The sequence below is a fragment of the Electrophorus electricus genome, chromosome 7 (genome assembly GCF_013358815.1).
Source record: "Electrophorus electricus isolate fEleEle1 chromosome 7, fEleEle1.pri, whole genome shotgun sequence".
Taxonomy (NCBI): Eukaryota; Metazoa; Chordata; class Actinopteri; order Gymnotiformes; family Gymnotidae; genus Electrophorus; species Electrophorus electricus.
The window spans coordinates 25,071,926-25,092,402 of NC_049541.1; the positions used below are offsets into that span (position 1 = coordinate 25,071,926).

Here is a 20,477-nt window from a genome sequence, read left to right on the forward strand (position 1 = left end):
AAATGCCCTTCACACACATTAGTCCTTTCTCAGGGTTTAACTTGTTATGTGTATTCCAAAAACCTATTTTTGGTGAATTCTCAAATTGTAGCAAGGATTGTTTGCTGGTTAATGGAAGCTGATCAAAGCACAGTGGCAACAAAAACTGGAAATGCACTTACTGATGTCAAATACCAGTCACAGAGCTGTTAAAAACTAAAACTTTCCTCCCGCTGGTGCTTACGGCCTGAATCCAGCCATCTTTAGCCCTGGACGCAAGGCAACTGGGAAGCAGGAACATGTACACACAGCTTCATCCTTCATCAGGAATGTTTATTTGGAATCATCCAGAGACACTGCTGTCACTGTGGAACCAAGTTCCATGAATATAAATTTTCATCATGCATCAAGAATGAAAATGTCTGGACTGACAGCTACCATTCCCACCATGTCACACCGACATATCTGAGCACACGCCTTCAGTGCTAAAATCCCAAGGCTATTCCGAGCACACTGCTTCCAGTACTTGCCATCCTCACCCTTTCTCACATCATCACCACGACCAGGATCTCAAAAAGCAATAAATGAGGAGACGGCGCAGACTCTAGTATGGCTGCTCAAATCTTTCCCGCCTCACTGTGAAAATGCACAGCACTCCAAATAACACTCATTTTCCCTTGCTCATTTACAAAACATGGCAGATGGATGCGGGACAATGTGCCATGCTCGAAATAAAAAGATATTTTTCAAAGAGGTCCGCCATAATGTGCGGCTTTGCCAGCATCTAAACACTGACTTCCCTCTCAGGCAGCTGTAGGCTACACCCCAGTTTACAGCCACTTTAGAAAGGCCCAACATAGCTGTTAGCCTAGCATGCCTAGCATCTGGTTTCCCCTCACAACAGTGATAAATCATTAAAGTGAAGCTTGTATTTTACATGGACAGTGGAGGCCCCTGGGCATATGTGATACCCTCTTGTGGGAATCACTGCATACATAAGGCCCAAAAAGTCAAACATCCCCATATAGGGAACTAGGGCTCAGCTACAGAGAAGGAGATGGTGATCACAGAACAAAGTTAGTTAGCAAAATATGGGCAGTTGCTCCAGAAAAGTCTGCAAATGGATGAAAATTTTGACACATGCAGTTTTTATATTCGTGCTTTACACAGGCTTAGGAGATTGTGCATTTGTTTGTTTGTTTAGTAACATAACAAGGTTGCAGCACACGAAAGCACATCTGGCTGGTAATGAACTGAAAGCTAATAGAAACACTGAACCTGATTGCTAACCTTATGCACACCAGTCCCTTTTTGCACAGCTGCCATTGCAGCTTGTGATACATCAGCATTGAAGACAGCAAGAAACAGGAAATCTGACCTGAAATCTGCAACCAGAGACTGAAATTCAAATGACAATTTCAGTAGACATTCAGTACTTAGATCATCGTGGCGATATCTCTGTAGAAAAATTAAAATTGAATGTCACAAAAATACTAAATTGACACTAATTGTTTTTTTAAACCAATCAAAGGTTCCCATTTTCTCCCAGTTTAAGTGTGCTGCAGCAGGTTTTATCAGATTTTGCACAACATTACTACCAGCCTGGGAGCAGAAATGTCTGTAGTTATGTACACGGCAGGGAAGGTGGTGAAGACAGCCCACAATAGATTAGAAATGACAGGAGGACGTCTATGCTAAATTTTGCCCCAGTGTATTTACACGGAGGTCATGGTACAGTACTTTATAAGTCACTTCATGAGCCTGTAATAAAGTTATCATTTGGCTAGTCTAAATGTCACACTTAGTTTAGATACTGGGAATGATTCAGCACTGTAGATTCCCTTCCCCCAAACAACGATAACAATGACTGTCACATGCTAAAGAAACATCCAGAGGAAAAGAGTTGGTCACTCACTAGTCCCATCAGCTAGCAACCAATCAAGCCACAAAGCAGTCTAAACATGCGAAAACACAGGCCAAAATCATACTACCTTCAGACAGATACGTAAGGCTACAGGTATGTTTGTGAGATGCCAAATCAGGTTATGCTACTTCTCTTACAAAGTGAAACACATGAACAATAGCATGGTTGGCGTTCCTCAGATTTGAATTGAAGCCCAGGGAGGACTTCAGCTATTTTGGAGGAAAACATTACTGAAATTCTAGTGGGCATATTTAGCTGGTGCATGTAAACACTCTTTCACCTGAGGAAAAAGGGTAAGATAATTTACCTAGGGTGCTGGTGTAAAGACTGGCATTTAGGGAATAAGGTAGTCTGCTACAGGCATGCACTGATAGACATGAATCTGACACTAGGCTAAACCTAAAACGTATACAACAAACTCAATAGCAAGGAATGATCAAAATGTTCATTCTGGTAATAGCATAGAAAAGCATCCGACTTAACCGTGCGGTGATGACCTCTGAACTTTCATGCCATTACTATTATTAGTGCCACATTTGATAGGTTTGATCACGTAAACGAGGAGTGCAGCCTTACTCGAGCTCTGCAAGACATACTTAAGTAAACTGTAAAGTCCGACACTACGGCCGTTTGCCTTCCTGCGGTTTGACGTTAGGAGCGTGGATACAGAGCAACTGTTGAACGTCGGAAGTTCTGCAATCGGAGATCGTATTGTTTACAAAGTCTACAAAGGAAGAGCTGTGAGGTTTCTCCGTGCTCGCCGACCCGAGAAACACCGGAATGTCGCCGGGCCTCCTGAGTATTATCATGCTGCCATAAACACGTTTATTGAGACAAGTGCACACAGCTGACAGTGCAAGGCGCGACACTTTCTGCTAAGGCAGCGTGGTGCTTTTTTTGCATAAGGGCCGGTGTCTTACCTGACAGCCTGTCTTGAAGCGGAGGCAAAAGTTTTGTCGGGTCGAACGGCCTCACTCAGTCCCATCGCATCGCACGAGACATTGCGCGCTCTCCACGCAACCCATAAATGCAACGAACTTCTGATGATCTTGCAGGAGCTGCAAAGTTTCGACCAACCCCAGCTACATCTGAACTCCAAAACAAACTACGAATACTGCAATTTATTTGCTACTGGAAAACACCATTATCGTTACTATGAGAAATAATGGCAAATATAACCGGAATCCATTATATGTATCATCAGGCAACAGCGCACTGTCCAAACAAAAACAAACAAATTGGTCAGTAGAAAATAAACAATGTTTCCATTGCGTTCCTTCTTTGTCCTGCACACACCTCCGTTTTCAGAATTTGGTCTCGTTTCCCAAAATCGTGACTAAACTCATGAAGGAACCATCCACCAAGACGTTACTCAAGTCAATCTGCGTCAAAACACAACAAAGTAAATTCATGAGTCAACTGCTCAGCGATCCTAGCTGCTCCATGACAATCGCCTCTCCCCTCACCTAAAACTCGCGTTTTCATGTAACTGTGAAGGGCGTTTGAAACAGCCATTCAGAGAAGAGAACGCATTTTGAATAACAGTATCTTAATCCTATAAGAAATCAGAAGAATGGCGTTTAGACGCCTACGGACGAATCAAACGCTTCCTACTAATTTATCTGACCAATGACCAAAGAAAGCTGCGATTTTACAAATCGGTCACGTCATGAAAACAGGGTAGACAACCTAGAACAGTACAAATGAGAAAGGAAATAACTGCTTATTTTTAAACCATAGGCCTACGCAATGTAGGGTATTTATAAACGTGACGTGTTTAAAAAGTCATTAACAGTAAATGGATTCTGATACCAAAATATAGTCCTATCTAATTTCTATTAAAGAACGCAACGTATGTGGAATTTGACCAAAGAATAAACTATGCCGAGACTACCACCGTAAACATGTGTAGGTAGCGCCATCTATTGCCGAAACAAACGTTTAACAACTCCAGAAATATGTCTGAAACTCCAAAATAGAATAACAATTTGTAACAAGTTAGTAACAACTGAAAAATCTTCAGACCGCACGCTGTCTGCACAAAGCAAAATTGATTCATTCGTACAAAATGTTAACAGAAGAGAAAAAAAAAGGTTTAAGGAACGACAGGGCCAAGGGTTCGTCTGTCGTGACAAAATGTAAATGAAGACACACACACTTTAAATGACCCGTTCAGACTAATAAATATTTCAGGCAGGCTGTTTGTAGTGGAAGGGGGCGGGGGTGTTTAGCTCTCTCCCAGATTTAATTTATAGACTGCCTCTAATTCCTCCTCTTAATACGATGCATCGTCAGTGGATTACTAGTTTGCTGACTAGTAATTATGCCACTGCCGGTTTAGAACCGTTTTGTCTGCTTTTAACTTCGTGAACGGTTTCGCCGTTTAGAAAAATGACAAGAGACTTTATATTTTCAGGTAGGCTATGAAACAATTAACAAAACAAGAAATGTTTTGCTATGATATAGACTATAGCTTTCAGCACTCTTTTGACACTTGCCATATCATCTAAAAATTAACTGCTTTTAAAATTTTACGAAATGACAGGTAGATAATTGCATTTTTAACTGATTCGTTGATGTCTCAGTGCTTATACTGGCGACTGGCGTGTCCGCTTATGTTGAGGAGCTGGATGGGAGGTAGGCTTATTCCGTTCTTATTTTTCTTCGGACATTTATTCCCTTAACATACAGCATCATCTATTATCACTTTTGTGGCCCGAGTTAAGTCATTTAGTTCAGGTCGAGTTGTTTGATTGTAAGGTTACATTATAAAGCACAATATTTAATTACAATTCAACCTTTGCGCCTTTTCAACTGATGCATCTCTGTAGGTTTAATGAGTACCGAGAAAATGAACCGTGGCTAGTACAAGTGAGTATATGTTTCTGACGTTTAATGCGCTTTTACTCTGCGTGCAGGCTTTCTGTCTTTCCGCGGCATGATTGTTGTGTATTTCAGTTTTACGCTCCGTGGTGTGAATACTGTAAGACGCTTGACGCGATGTGGTATGACGTGGGTGCCGAGTTGAAAAGTTCGGGCTCCCCCGTTAACGTGGGCAAAATGGACACCTCAGTCCACGCGAGTGAGTTCAATTTAAAGGTAGTGCGTAGGAACACGCCACTGATAAAGGACCTGTATACGCACTATAGACCTAATTCCGATCTGATACAGAAGCTAGGCCCTGCAGTGAGGTCAGTTGGCCATTGCTGTGCGGCTAATCACACAGACTATCTGTCTTGCCAGCCGTAATAATGGGATTAATCAATAAAGCCTAATACTTTCAAGGGGGCTCCTCACTGAAGTGCGGCCTACCACTACTTTACCTTTCAATTATTAATTAACAGATGGTCAGACAGCATCAAGTACATTATCAGCAATCATAAATGTCTTCAGTTCCCAGTGTACGCTGGAAATGGAAATGTTTCTAGCGTTTTACTACGCCTAAAGAATCAACAAAGCTATTGTCTCTTCAATTCAAATTCTACCTTTAAGTAGGCAGATGCTCTTTGCAGTCATCTTGCACAATTGCTAATGGATCTTTCCATGTTCCATTCATAAATAGCTTGCTCTAATGTTCTTAAATGAATCTGCTCTATAAATTGAGTATAATCGTTGGTACATGATGAATGAAGGTATAATTCTGAAAAATAAATGTCAGAACTATACTAGTTCTGAGAATAAATGTCTCTTGTTCTGTCCATGTTGTATTAGAGGTGTTGACAAAACAGACAATTTAGGGTTGTTATTAAACCAACAATAAATATACTAAATTGAGGAATAATCTGATTTGTTTATCCAAGGTTATTTTACAGTTGATTTGTGTTGCACGATGTCTTATATTATTCTTTTAATCTCTGATTAACACTGAAGTGGGTGTGTCCTCATATTAAAACATGGACAAAATTCTCACCCTCAGATTTAGAATCAACGACCATAAGAGCATTTGCACACTAGAAAAATAAAACAACCAGGAAAATATATTGGAAGAGAAAATCAAACTTTTCTTGTCTTGCAGGAAGATAGAAGGAAAGTTGAAAATAGTGCCAGTGTGATGGCCACTGATGACTTTGTAGCTAATCTGTGGGTGATCTTGATCTTGGATCAGTAACTACAAAGTTTGGCAACTACAAAGCCTCCCCTGTCTAACCTACTTGCCTGTTTAGAGGGTATCATGTCAAGAGAAAGAAAGTATATTTTATGAGTTTTTTTTCTTTCTTTCTCTGTTTTCAGGTGCTGTCACAGAGTTTAATATCCATGGATATCCGTCAATAATGCTGTGAGTCCTTTAAAGAACTTAACCGTTGAAAGCTCTTATTACTGTCGGTATCAGGTGCAATTCCCAGACATATTTTTGACAAAGCATCTCAGCAGGTCTTTCCCATCTCTGTATATATGTCTTCGTATCTCTTAGGTGATAAGGTTGAGATGAAGTTCAGCTCTTAGAGAGCTTCCCAATTAGATTGTCAGTAACTGTACGGTTCTGTATGAAAATACAACAACCCTGACAGGGAAAATAATTTTTAATGCTCACTTTTAATACAATGCTTAATGCCAAGGCTTCCCAATCTGTTATGGGGTTTTCTTTATACACAAATAATATTGCAGTTGAAGTGCAATCTTTCCATCACTATATTTTATTGTTTCCCTGACAAGCATCAAAGGAGAGAAGATTCTCGAGTACAGAGGTCCTAGAACAAAGGACGGCATCGTGGACTTCACCAACAGGGTGGCAGGGTAATACCATGCATCTCTCATTGTGCATTAGCAGAAGCACATATTTTTCTCCAAGTAAAGAAGCAGCCTTTAATTAAGAGTTATGGTATATGAAGATCTGGTATATGAACCGTGGCCATGGACATCTGCCCTCTCGCAAACACTTCATTCCTAATCTAACACTTACTGAGCCAGCCACGACCTTCTGAGCACTGGAGCCAGGCGTGTTTGATTAAAGATGGAATTGGAACTCTGCAGGAGGCTGGGCTCCCAGGGGCAGGTTTATAAGCAATGCTGGTTTAATTTGTCTGTGTTCTGTTGAACATAGCCCCGCAGTGAGGGCTTTGACAAGCACGAAGCTCTTCCGTCGTGCTGCAGGCAGACACAGCCTTTTCTTCGTGTACATTGGAGGGAAGTCGCCCCTAAAGGTGCACTTAACGCAAACAGTCATCCAACGCCACTTGTGTGTGCACTGAATAAGCAAATGCACTTACAGTACATCACATTAAGGGTCCTCTTACCCAACATTACTTATGAAACTGGTCTGAAAATCATTGGCATGTTCTGAACTTAGTAGACAGCAAGTGTATCATTTTTCATCATGTAACCTATGAATTAGCACATTCCATTATTTTTTCCAGTTACATTTTGTTTCCAGTTATGAGTGTTCATCATAGTTTATTTGCATACAGTTGCAGTAAAGACAATGAATATACGTGTTACCCTGCTGAAATTACTTATGATTTATCAAAAGCTGAAGTTCATGGTTTCTTAATTTTGTCATTTAAAAGTTAGTTAAGGGAACCTTATATTACAGAAATATTTAGTGATACAGTAACATAACCCAAAAATGAGCACACAACATTCCTTCTGTTGTCCTATTGAAATTGCCAAAGTGAACGAGGCTTGAAATAGTCCTACTGCACACCTTTTATTTATTTATTTTTATTTTATTTTTCTACACCACTTCAGGTCCGGTTTCACAAAGCGGCAGCTGAGTTTGTCACCTACACTTATTTTTTCTCTGCCTCTGAAGAGGTTTTGCCACAGGTGAAATTCTTCTGTCCTCATAGTCCTTTTTATGATGTCTGGTTCATATCACAATGATTTATGTTAATTAAAGAAATGTGATCTACTGGCCTTCATTATTCAACCACAGGAGATGAGACTGCAAAAAATTCCATCCGTGGCAGTATTCAAAGATGGAACATACCATCTCTACAATGGTGAGAAATCCTTTCACATTTTAAAAAGTGCTTCTCGCAATGGCCCATGAACTTGGTGGCATGCCAAATGGGTTGCTTTAGAAAGAAGACATTTGAAATTGATTAAATGGCCAAAAGCCAAGATCTCCGCGGTGAAGGAATTGTGCGCAGCCCATCTCAACGTCTGAGTTCCAGACAGTTCCCGTTCATAGCCTCTCGGATTGTACCATCCCAGTTGGCCTGTGGGGGCAGCTGGTACTTGAAGGCCAGGGCGTCCAAACAGAGGGTCACCAGGAAAGGGGTCAGGTAGTAGTCATTCGGGAGACGTGAGCAGCGATGCAAGACCCGGAGCACAAACTCCACCCCGCCACGGTGCTCCTGGAACAGGACGTTGGTTTGCTGCACCTGCCCATTGTCGAAAAAGCTCTTGTGAAGCCATAAGGCCAGCAGGAAAGGGTCCGCACAAGTTGCCTGCACGTGGAACACGGCAGTGTCGGAGGAGTTCTCCATTACCTGGATGCTCAGGGTGTCCATGAAGGCAGCGGCTCAAACATCTGAACAGCCTCCTTTCGTCACAGCCAGCAGAGAAGGGATCTCCATTTGTGCTCCCTTAAAGCAAGAACAGAATATTCCTTTAACATGGTCCAAGTTTTCCTCTAGGCAGGGATTTGCCATTTCTTTATGTAGGATTTTTAGTGTATACCTTTACACTGATGGCAAATTATTCTTTTATTCAGCACAAGTTGAATAGCGTTACACTGGGCTAGTCCTGAGGAACCACTTTGCCACATTTGATTGTAATGAATTACATACAAATACAGTCTTCTAATATTAATTTTAAAGTAGCCAGTAAATGATTACATTTCAGGTTAGGACACTAGACCTACTTTGAATGTAAATTGCACATGTCCATGCACATTGTTGTGCACACAAGAAGCAATATAAACCAGAAACGTGCAAAACCGTCTCAACATACCTTCAGGTGTGTTCACGTTTCTTTCTATGTTTTATGACAATACACAGTGGTTAGGGAGTCACTCCGGTCCAGATCACTGGTCTTTGAAGTGAACGGACTACTCTGCAGTGTCTCAGGAAACATTCAGCCCTCTTTGTTCCATGTTGAAGTATTCTGCACTGCAGCTCAGCGTTTCTGAAGCGTCTGAACGTCACGTCTCTATATATCTACCACCCGCCCTCTTAGCCAATTTACTTAGTGGAAGTATCCTGCTTCTCAATAAACAAAGTTTCCTTGTGTGGTTTAGTTTGTTTGAACTAATGCTTTCAAAGAATAAATTTCCCTTACAGGAATGCTTAACCCATTTGTAAATTCAACCTTTCAAGTAAGAAGGGAGAGGTAGTTAATCTTATGCAAATTAGATCATAAAACCAACAGCTTCACTTTAACGACACTTGCATTTGAGTGAAATATTCCTTTAACATGTGTAAATGTCTCTCGTTTCTTTCTTCCAGAGGAAGGCGATGGCAATCTCTCTGCCTGGGTCGACCGAGAACGTTTTCCTTCTTACTTGCAGATGGACAGCTTCACTCTCTACCAGATGGGAGAAAGAAGTACTGTTACACCAGATATACCACAATAAACTACACAGTACCACCTTGGCCTGCAGTGTCAATCTGAACAAACTGTCAACATGTCACACTTTTATCAAGCACTTATTATAATAAAGCTTAAGACTGTCCCAAAATAATAAATGGCCATTTTAATAGATTACTTAATAGGATATAAGATTGAAGGTAATATATAAAAGTCAATTAAGTTAAATAATATTAGCAGATTTTGTCATTATAAATACTCATGTTTTATTGTTTCCAGGTAAACTGGTAGCTTTAGCTATAGTGGATGCGAGGAATCCAACTACCCAAAGCATTCGGTGGGAGACCAGCATATCACATTTGTTGCATTTGGCATGGTGTATGTTTATAGTTCTGAAAACATATACTGTCAAATCACTCCTATTACCTACTCTCCTTACAGTTATAAAGCATTCATGGAAAGCGTGGCAACTGAATATAGAGACCATTACAACATGTAAGCAGAAGCATCAGAAATGAAAACTGCTAAACCAAATATATGAAAATTACTCAAAGACTGGTCTATAGAAATTCCACGGCATCATTTTCATATCTGTCAAATTTGACATACAGTGATGGTACTAAATGGGTCCATGTCTGTGTATTACAGGAACTTTCAGTTTGGCTACATGAATGGAAATGACTATATAAATGGCTTCATAATGGGGTGAGCATGGTTGATTGCGTAAGGCTATCTAGACAACAGACGCAGGGATGGGCGCTTCTACAGAGACAGCATGAATTAATCCATAAGAATAAGAATAATTTCTGATGAGTTCATAGTAGCTCGTGCCTCACGTTTATAGCGTGCATGCTAAACTGTGTTGGGCTTGCTTTCCTCAGAGAGTTACCAATGCCTTCCTTCATCGTGATGAACATGTCCATTGACGGATACTATCTGCCACGCCGCAAGGTGGAGAAGATTGAAGACTTGCTTCAGTTCCTGAAGAGCATCCTCAGTGGAAGATCTGAGGTCCGGTCATCTGCGCTGTTCTCACACGATGCCTTCTCAGTCAGGTGTCACTCTCCTTCCTGCGCAGGACATATGGCATGGCCCTCATGAGTTCATGTCTCTTTCAGTTACTCGGAGGCAACGGATTTCTGCGCCAGATGAAAAGGCTTTACTATCGTGCGAGGGAGGCCATAAAGGTGAGAAACCGCAATCGTCTCAGAAGGTGAAAGGTCAGGCTCAAATCTTACACACTGTCCCCCAACAAATATCAGCCCAAATATTTCAGTTTAGCGGAAAATTTGGCCCGGCGGACATGAGCTCTGCATGACAAATGCCAATCCTCCACCCCCCCACGACCAGGTGAGTTACACCGCCAACGGCTCCCTCACCTGTTTGTTCATCACCCTGCCGGTTGCTGTGATCTGCATGATCGTGTGGGGAACGTGCACTGCCGTGAAGCTGGGTGACGAGAAGGCAGCTGACGGGAGAAGAAAAGGCACCTCTAAAGCCAAGAAAGAGGATTAATGTGACCGTTTGGCTCATTAACGACAACACTGCAGTGCTGTAATAATGCTAAAGTCTTCCCCGGTTGAAGAAATGTTATTTATGTAAACACTCTCATGCATGCTTTTCAGCCCTATTGGTTTACCATTGGCATCATGTTTTGGAATATTCAGTAATGAAGGGACAGAGGCAAGTGTTAATCTGTCAGAAACATGTGGAATACCAGAGCTTTCAGCAAAGAAGGAATTCCCATAAAAGTTGAACATGCCATGACTCATCATCACAATCTTCTCCTGTTTTTAAATACCCGGAGTAGCTCAGCACTGCTGTATTTGGCTTCCCAAATTCTCATTTAATGTTCAGTATCCTCAGCAAATGTGATGAGAAGTGCCAGCAGTCATTTATGAATCAGCCGAGTAGTGTTCTCAGCATGTATCCTACTACACCTTCATACTGCACCACCTTGATCAAATGTCACTAAGAGATGCCTGACATTTGGACATAAATAAAACTTAACACACAAAAAGACATTTATGAATATACGTCTACTTTCAAAACAACAGCATTTAAGCGCACGCGCGTACGGGTTTAAATTTATTTTGGCCCTATAATAGAACGTCGCAGCACGCCATCTATCGACAAACTGTGGATTCGAAGAAGAATTAATATAAGTAGGCTACTTGAGAAGTGGGAAGGAACTGATAGCAAATGTTTTTGTTGCGCTAAACCTCTACGGTTTAGTCCATCGCCCGCTTTACCAAACATGCATTATAGCACACATCATCAACAACTTAGTAAAACAACTTTCGCATAGCATTTAGACGCGGTTCCTTTACCTGCTTGTGAATTGAATTCCGGACAGAGAACCTTTTTTGTGGGTTATATAAACTAACTGTGGTCCACCGTGACGTGAGTAAACTACTGTTCAGAACAAACTGGATGAAGAGCGTTAACAGACGCGTAATCAGGTGTGAACAATAATCAGACGTAATTGGATTTCAAAGAATACAGCTTTCTTACCGAATTTTACTGGTTGATGCATATCGTTGGTTCGAAAAAGCATCGTATAGATTTCATGGATGCATCGCGTAGCAAATTCCTAGACAAGACTAAAGGACAGTGCAGTCAGAAGTAATGGATTCAACAAGAAATTACTGAGTATTTCCTGACGGTGACAACTAAGAACTCTTTAATTATGGACAATTAATCACTGTTGCACGTCTGAATCAGATGGTATGTTCACCAAAACGTTCCGTTGCATGAGTAACTCGGAGAGAAGAAAGGGGTTTTTTTCCGTCGTTGATTATTTATGTTGTTCACCTATAAGTGTTTTGCTGAGTATCTGATCATAAATGTACACTCCTAGCATACATAGACTTTTTTTTTTTTAAATCAAGAACTCTTAAATCACAGTGAAAATCTGCCTAAGGATTCCAGTGGTCTGCTGGAACTACCCTTCACGTGAGTGGAAATTACAAACACATTTCTAGGTGGAACTTTTTTTCAAAAAGGGGGGGGAAAAAAAAAGTCCACATCTGTCTTTTGAATCATGGCTGTTGAGTGGCTAATGAAGTTGGGGGTTCTACTGTGTCTTTTGAAGATGGTATTGTCTATCTCTGGGATTTATAACTCCTCAAACAAATATGGCTCATTCATTGAGCGCACAGAGCAAGGCAGACTCCACACAGGCAGCATCCCCACAAAGCACAGAATACACCTGGCATCACGCACTCACCCCAACCTGTACTTCGATGTGACGGAAGTGCCGGTTCTGAGGAAGAAAGCCCTCACGACACACAGTCACATTTTCAAAATCATTCAAAATGCCGTTGCCACCATGCTGGATAGCCCGGCTGCCTACCTGCCGCCACCAAACCATGAGGACTTCGGTAAGAAATGGAATGAGATCTATGGCAACAATCTGCCCCCTCTTGCTCTCTACTGCCTCCTTGTGCCCAAGGACTCTGCTGCTTCTCAGTTCTTAATAAAGTACATGGATCGAATGTCTGAATATCCTGACTGGCTCGTGACTACTGCCCCAAATGACGAGGTCCCGATGGCCCACTCCCTCACTGGTTTCGCCACAGCTTATGACTTCATTTATAATCTTCTAGACCTTCAGCGACGGGTTCAGTATCTTGAGAAGATACGGGCAGTCACAGAGGAGCTCTATGAGCTGTCCAAGCACAGAAGCTGGGGCAAGCAGTTCCTACAGAACCACCAGACTACAAACATAGTAGCCATCCTTATCGGAGCTATTGTGATGGGGGAGCATAATGATTCTGAAGCCATGGCATGGAAGCAAGTAGCAGTGAACTATATGGAGAAGACCATGTTCCTCCTAAACCACATGGTAGATGGGTCGCTAGATGAAGGTGTGGCATATGGCAGCTACACAGCCAAATCCATCACTCAGTACGTGTTCTTGGCGTCACGTCATTTTGATATCGACAACAAGAAAAACACTTGGCTGCAAGCCCACTTTATGTTTTACTATGCCACTGTGCTCCCTGGCTTTCAAAGGACGGTGGGGATCGCTGACTCCAACTACAACTGGTTCTATGGGCCAGAAAGTCAGCTGGTTTTCCTCGACGCGTTCGTGCTCCGAAATGGCTCAGGAAACTGGCTGGCGCGTCAGATCAGGAAGCACCGACCCAAGGATGGACCCATGGCGGCATCAATAGCACAGCGCTGGGCTACTCTCCACACAGAGTTTGTCTGGTATGATGCTGAGCTTTCTGCTCAGCCTCTGACTGACTTCGGGAAGCCGACTATGCATTTGTTTTCAAATTGGGGTGTGGTGACATATGGAGCAGGGACACCTTATGCCCAGGGCAATACTTTCCTGTCTTTTAAATCTGGGAAACTAGGCGGTCGAGCAGTGTATGACATTGTTCATGCTAAACCCTATTCCTGGCTGGAAGGCTGGGCCAACTTCAATCCTGGACATGAACACCCTGATCAGAACTCTTTTACTTTTGCTCCCAATGGACAGGTTTTTGTTTCAGAGGCTTTGTATGGGCCAAAATACAGCCACCTGAACAATGTGTTGGTCTTTGGCCCCTCCCCCACCAGTCAATGCAATGCGCCATGGGAGGGGCAGCTAGGGGAATGTTCCAAATGGCTGCGATGGGAAGAAAATGAAGTAGGTGACAGTGCTGGTGAGGTCATTGCAGCATCCTCCCACCAGGACACATTATTTGTTAGTGGAGAAGCTGTGACTGCCTATTCATCTGCTATGAAGCTTAAAAGTGTGTACCGGGCCCTGGTCCTGCTCAACTCCCAGACATTAATGGTGTTGGATCATGTGGAAAAGCAGAACAGGTCTCCTCTGACTTCATTTAGTGCTTTTTTCCACAACCTTGACTTTGATCTGAGATATATGCCACACAGGTCTTTGGACAGGTACAATGGAGCGCTGATGGATGTATGGGATGCTCATTATAAAATGTTTTGGCTGGACAGTCAAGGAGGGAGCCCAAATGCCAGGATACAAGAAGTGGAACAGGTTGCGGAGTTCAGAAAGAGATGGACACAATTCATTAATGTGACCTTTCCCATGGACAACTCTGTCAGCAGAGTGGTGTACCTAATGCATAGTCCTTTTGTCAAAGTTTCAGACTGCAGGTTCATAGACAACAGCATAAATGGTGTCAGACTGTCTGTCACTCTCAATGACACAGAGACTACTGTTTCCATCGTCACAAACTACAAGGACATCGGTGCCAGACACAGCTACTTGGGCTTTGCAGGTTTTGCAAAAGCAGAAAGCAAACATCAGATAATTCGTTTTGGTCAGGGAATTCTAACTTTACCCACCCAAAGCCCAAAGAATTCCTCATTTGATTTTGGTTTATTGATTAACAGCATAACAATGTGGACTGTGTGTTTTGCCGTCCTGTTTTCAACCATAAAACGAAAGTTGAATTTGCTCTTCAGTAAGCTTGTTCATTTTGCTCTTATTATAGTGCTGGTTTTCTGGGTGTTGAAATTATTGGTAATGTCTCGTGACTGTGAGAAGGCTTTTTGTGCCTTAACATGGCAGGACTCGCATGCTTCTGAGGAGGAAACCACCCTTCCTGGCAGCACTCCAGAAACCCTCCCATTCATCATCATCACATCACTCCCAGGCTCTGGGGCCGAGGTCCTTCAGCACCTTTTCGGCAACAGCTCTGACTTTGTGTACCTCATGATCCCATCTGCGTACCTCCATGTGCCGGAAGCCGAGTTTGCGCCTGACTCTCTGCTAGACGCTTGCGAGTGGTTGAGGGCGGACGCACATGCTGGAAAGTTCCTGGCTGTCCAGGGCTGGTTCCACTCCCTGGTGCACAGTGTCAGACTGCACCTGCAGAACATCCAGCTCTATAACAATGACATCCAGGGCCTGAGTGTAGGCCTCGCTCAAGAAACAAAGAAGAGGAGAAGGAAACCGAGGGCAAGCATGGTGAATGGGGCCACAGCTAGGGATGTGGGGTACATTAAGCAGCTGCGAAGGCATTTGGTGGCATACCCAAACGCCTGTCCTGTCTTGAATCTCCGCAGTGGGAGCTGGTCACTGAAACTGCCCTTCATCCATGAGGTGGTTGGCCACTCGTTCCACTCACTCCAACTGGTGCGAGACCCACGGGCCTGGGTCTATATGATGCTTTACAATGGCAAACCAAGCCTTTATGCACGCAAGAACATCAGACAGCACCTGCTGGATGTCATCAGTGATGGAAGGCATGGGTGCAAGTTCGATGCGGCCTTCCAGTCTTTGCGGAGCCTCCTTGCGCAGCCCAACGCCAGTCCTGTGCTGCTGCTTGCTCACACGTGGCTGGCCCACATGTCTGCCAGCCTCCGGGCGAGTGGCGAACTGCCCCCACAGGCCTGCCTCATGGTGAAATTCGAGGACATTGTGCGTTTCCCAGAGGAGACCGCGAGAAGGATACACAAGTTTCTTGGGATACCTGTTGCACCAGCTTCCCTAAACCAGCTCATATTTGCTACATCCACAAATCTGTATCACCTGGTATATGAAGGGGATGTATCTCCTGCCAAAATCAACATGTGGAGAGAAAACATGGCCCATGATGAGATCAAAATAATAGAAGGAGTTTGTGGGACTGTCATGGAGACACTTGGATACAAAAGACACAGCCATGCCCCTTTTGAATGAAATTAATTAAATTAAATGCAAACACTGAAAGCTTGTCCGATTTGTATAAATTCACAGAACACGTTGCCTGACCCTCTGTGTTTTCTGTTTTGTTGTATTCCAGACCGGGATACTGAACTTACAAAAAGGACATGTTGAGGAACTAGAAATAAATAACAAATAAGCTGAAAAGTACTTTGTGAAAATTTATGAACATCTAACACCTCCTCTTCCAATATATTTAGCTACTTCCTATTAGCAAGCTTTTTGTGGTGATTTGTTTAAACCATATCTTCACCCAAGATATGTTGAAGATGTATGTGTTATTGTTAATTGGAAGAAGAGATTATAGGAGCCTTCAAATTCAAAAGTCTTCTTGGAGACATTATTTCTTTTCCTTCTGTGAGAAGCATTAGCAGTAGAGAACATTTGGCATATTGCTGCCTTCTACATTACAGAATGTAATGTAATGTGCTGGTTGGTAACGTTTTAAACTTATTCTTTTTATTATCTTATATTACTTTCATATAATTAGAAGAATAGTTCTCTAGATCTTTTTAATTAATTAAAGTGCTATTTTTTCCAGAAGTTTTAACTAATTACTTCACCAATTTAATACAAAATGCATTTCAGCACCATGTTCTCTCATGGGCTCTATACAGGGACATAACTTTTAAAAATATTTTTGAAATATAGTTTGGTTTCCTAAAAAAACAGCTCTGAACTCAGCTCATGGTTACGAATGGTGATTCACCACACAGTCATTATTGAAGAATGCAGTTTAGCGAAATGAGCAAAAAAGTTTCAGGCAGAAGGTATTTACAGGTCAACCGAGGACAAGTTCCTTCTGTGCCAAGATGTGCATTCCCACGCATATGAGCTGCTGTTTCACTGCTTGCTGGCTGGGTTATTGTGAGAATCGTCTGCTACTGAATTTCTCTATGATGAAGTATCATGTATTAAACTGAGGTTTTTGTTTTGTTTTTGTGGCATGGTAACCTGTTAAAATGCTTAGGAATACACTGGGATATTAGGAGAAATCAGTTCATATCCAGACATGGATGTTGCTGGGTTATTAGGCTTTCCCACAGTGGTGTACGTTTCATTCCAAGGTGGGGTTGGAGACACCCCCACATAACCTAACACATGAGTATAGTGAGCAGGAATTATTGGATTATTGCTATTAGAGGAATACACTACTGTGGTGAAGATCCCATATGTCTGTTGTTTTTACGTGCCAGACGAAGAATATTTGCAGCTAACTTAAACACAAATACAACAACAAAAAATGGTTGACTTTTCCAACGAGAAGAAGTATGGATGTGTAATTTGGTATTCTGTGTGTGTAAGAGGGCATGAATGCAGCACTTTGCATTGTCAGTACTTTGTTGCGTGTAAACTGGCAGACAGCATCAGACAACGCAATGATCGTATTGCATATTTGATTAGTAAGAAACGTTCCAAACAGTAACCTGGTATAGTGTTGGTAGTAAAGGCAACTGTACAACACATGCTAAATATGAATACTCTCACCATGATGACTAGGCCATTTCTTTCATATTAGTACAGCTAACGTTCCACACAAGGCCGGGACAGTGTCATTAGGTCTACGAAACTTTTCAAGGCTAAACGTAGAAATGAATATATCTGCAATGACATTAGGTTGTAATGGCGTTACTCTCAAGCCTTTTCTCTTTATAGCCAACTAAGATTGCAAATAACCTAAGCTTAAGTATCATACTCCACACTGGCGTATGTTCATGCTCCAGAGAATGGTTTTAGGATTTAGTATTTATTCAGAAGAATATTATGCCATATATTCCAAAAAGGTTGAAACAGAATGCTTTAGATATATGTGTATTTTTGACCAAAACCTAACCTTCCTTCCACCCTCTACAATAGCGCCAAAACCTAATTCAACACTGACCCCTCACCATGGGCCTCACTACTTTTCAAACCCTGGCTATAGCCCTGGGTGTGCATATTCCGAGTTTTGCTTGCGGTCTTGTGTTAGAGGATGCAAGGCATATATAAAATTACAAATTTTTTAATGACATATATAAATCATCATTTCATAAAACCAAATCTCTATCTATCTGACTACATGTTATATAATTAGATTTTTTTTTTTTGTGTGTGTGTGTGTGTGTGTGTGTGAGAGAGAGAGACAGTCAGCAGCCTGCCTGCTGTCGTATAATCAGGCTACAACGACTTGGTGGATAAATAAAGGAAAGGAGAGGCAGAGAGAAAGTTGGCTGGACGTAAGATGTAGTCATTTCTGGCACATCAGCACATTCAGGCTTTCATTGGCAACAGCAAAATGGGAACTCTGCCACCCAACCAGGGCAGAGCAGGTACCAAGCTCTTCACGTGAGACATTTTAGTTTGAAGAGTAGTTTTAATGGGGATAAATTGAGCCTCCAGTGGTCTCCGGAACAGAGATTAGTTGTGGACTCTAATGATTGGCAGTCCTCATTGTCAAAGTAATGTACCCAAAACAAATGAGCTCATTTTGTCCCTGGAAACCTGGCTCAGTGTGAAGCAGGCAAAATGAGGCAGCAGTGAGGGTGCATTCAGCTTTGCCCAAAACCCAGTTCAAGCACCTGGTTGTCATTTGTCATTAAAAGTTTGAAACGTGTTCAGTTGTAGTATAATAAACCAAAGGCCACTACAGCCTTAATTGAGTTTTGTTTTGCTTGTTTCAAGCCCACAGCAGTTACACCTCAAAGCTCATTAATACATGAAGCCCGCACGAAATGAAATCAGAGGAACGAGTCTTCTGTTTTCCAAACACAAAGAGCCTCAGGTTCATGTATGTCACTTTTGATGAATGACATACTAATGATGGTTGGATTGTATAAGGTCCATAGCAGCCAGAAGGGCTTCAGAGCTGCAGCTTTAAATCAATCGATCAAGATCTTTGGATGTGTCATTGATTACAAACACTGCAGCATAAAAAAAAAAAACCTCTTGTTCAGAGGAACTGAGTGCATGCATCTGTTTTGTAAATGTGTAGTGGAGCATGGAAATAATGTGATCATTCCTAGAAATGCATATCTTTGTATTTTGTTCCTCTATAACCCGCCACCCTCCTTGTTCAGAGGTTTCAATTGCCTCCATCTTAATTTAGCTTAAGATTTCCCAGTGGAACCATTGGTATTATAAATAGCTCTAGAAAGAGGCAGTACTACTTTCTGAGGACATCTAGATCTAGATCATCTGTGTTATGGTGGAAAGAACTGTAGACAACCACGGCCTGTTTGTGCTGTCACCTTCACTGCCATTCATAAGAGTATTGTCAATAACACTGATGTTTTTTGGAATTATGAAAACAACTAGACCTACTTGATTTTTCCTATATTTGATATGAATTATCCTTGGTCTCTGATAGTCAGGTAGCTGAAATTTGTCTTCTTTACATTTTTCTATGCTACTCTGATTGTTATGCTAAGTACTTTTACCCAAAAGAGTCAATTGATATCCCACAGCCACATCACACAGCTGTTGCTGAGGGGGAAGAAAAACAAATTACCAGCAGATGACGCTCTAACCCAGCAGACAAAACAATGATATTCTTCGGTCTCATGCATTTCTATCACATGTTTTTTATCATGTTGAGTAGCCAGAAAAACAGTGTACTCAATAATTAAAGCCCATCTCATATGAACAGCAGTGTGGTATTAATAAATAATGCAGTAACATTGAATGATTTATATTATCTCCCTGTTTCCTAATAATGAATATAACACAATGATTATCTGTGACACATCGTAATTTTAAATTGCTAGGGTCCGTGGAATATTTCCATGAACTGTGGAAGCTGTGGAAGATTCTGGTGTGTGTGTGTTTAGGTCCAGAGGTAGGCTCAGGATTGGATAAAGTTCAAGATTAGGGTTAGTTAATCCATAATTGATAGTGTATAATTCTCAAACCTTCTTGTTAGTAATAGTAGTAGCAGTAATAATTATGCCTTTTATCTAATTACAATGCCGCAGTAGTTTACTGCAAATGGGCGTCACATAATAACTCATTCCACATTTTAGGCTTCGTTGATGGTCTGATTATGTGTTATCATAAGAACAGCAAGCTCACCTGCGTTACATTAACACCTATTAATACACAATAGGTGCAACTCCGAAGCATATGCTTCAGATCGAGTTAGCGCCTTGGGTGTTAATTTAACACTGACGTGGTGTCTAGTCAAAGAGGATTGTTTTTCTATTTCTTGTTTTTCTTCTCATAAATGGCATTCCCGCATAGCAGACGCGGTTATTTTAATCTAACCATGAAACTCCCGTGACTCGCGACGTTCTGGACGGGCCCGTGACGCAGGTGAGGCTGGTGCTTGAGCATGCACGCGGAGTGCGAAACGTCGGGGCCCGTGATTAATTCACTCGCGGCCGGCGACTTTGATGAATTATGTTGTGTTGCGAGACCAGTGCCATTTATTCTTCTTAATGTCAAGCCCTTGGA

The 20,477-nt window shown here is 41.9% G+C and overlaps 3 protein-coding genes across 4 annotated transcripts in view; 2 read left to right on the top strand and 1 right to left on the bottom strand.

Moving 5' to 3' along the window:
- tesk2 (testis associated actin remodelling kinase 2) overlaps positions 1 to 3,507 on the bottom strand; it is a 21,804-nt gene extending 18,297 nt beyond the window's left edge. The window contains exon 1 of the mRNA XM_027001221.2: positions 2,824 to 3,507. The gene's annotated coding sequence lies outside the window, so the exon portion shown is untranslated. The remainder of the gene's footprint in view (positions 1 to 2,823) is intronic.
- A 707-nt stretch (positions 3,508 to 4,214) lies between these two features.
- Positions 4,215 to 11,359, top strand: tmx3a (thioredoxin related transmembrane protein 3a). Of its 2 annotated transcripts, XM_027001213.2 has the most exons (16): positions 4,215 to 4,319; positions 4,489 to 4,540; positions 4,735 to 4,774; positions 4,862 to 4,985; positions 6,134 to 6,179; positions 6,557 to 6,637; positions 6,945 to 7,044; positions 7,589 to 7,666; positions 7,776 to 7,842; positions 9,292 to 9,390; positions 9,653 to 9,710; positions 9,815 to 9,868; positions 10,022 to 10,078; positions 10,255 to 10,384; positions 10,492 to 10,560; positions 10,724 to 11,359. In XM_027001213.2, the coding sequence occupies exons 1-16, from the start codon at positions 4,295 to 4,297 to the stop codon at positions 10,886 to 10,888; spliced, it is 1,245 nt and encodes a 414-aa protein (XP_026857014.2). In that variant the 5' UTR covers positions 4,215 to 4,294; the 3' UTR covers positions 10,889 to 11,359. The 2 variants fall into 2 exon arrangements, with proteins under 2 accessions (XP_026857014.2, XP_035383659.1); XM_035527766.1 differs by lacking the exons at positions 4,735 to 4,774; positions 4,862 to 4,985 and having other exon boundaries at positions 4,231 to 4,319.
- Positions 11,360 to 11,624: 265 nt separating this feature from the next.
- On the top strand, positions 11,625 to 16,294 carry dsela (dermatan sulfate epimerase like a). The gene has a single exon (XM_027001212.2). The coding sequence runs from the start codon at positions 12,417 to 12,419 to the stop codon at positions 16,023 to 16,025; it is 3,609 nt and encodes a 1,202-aa protein (XP_026857013.2). The 5' UTR covers positions 11,625 to 12,416; the 3' UTR covers positions 16,026 to 16,294.
- The last annotated feature ends 4,183 nt before the right edge of the window (positions 16,295 to 20,477 follow it).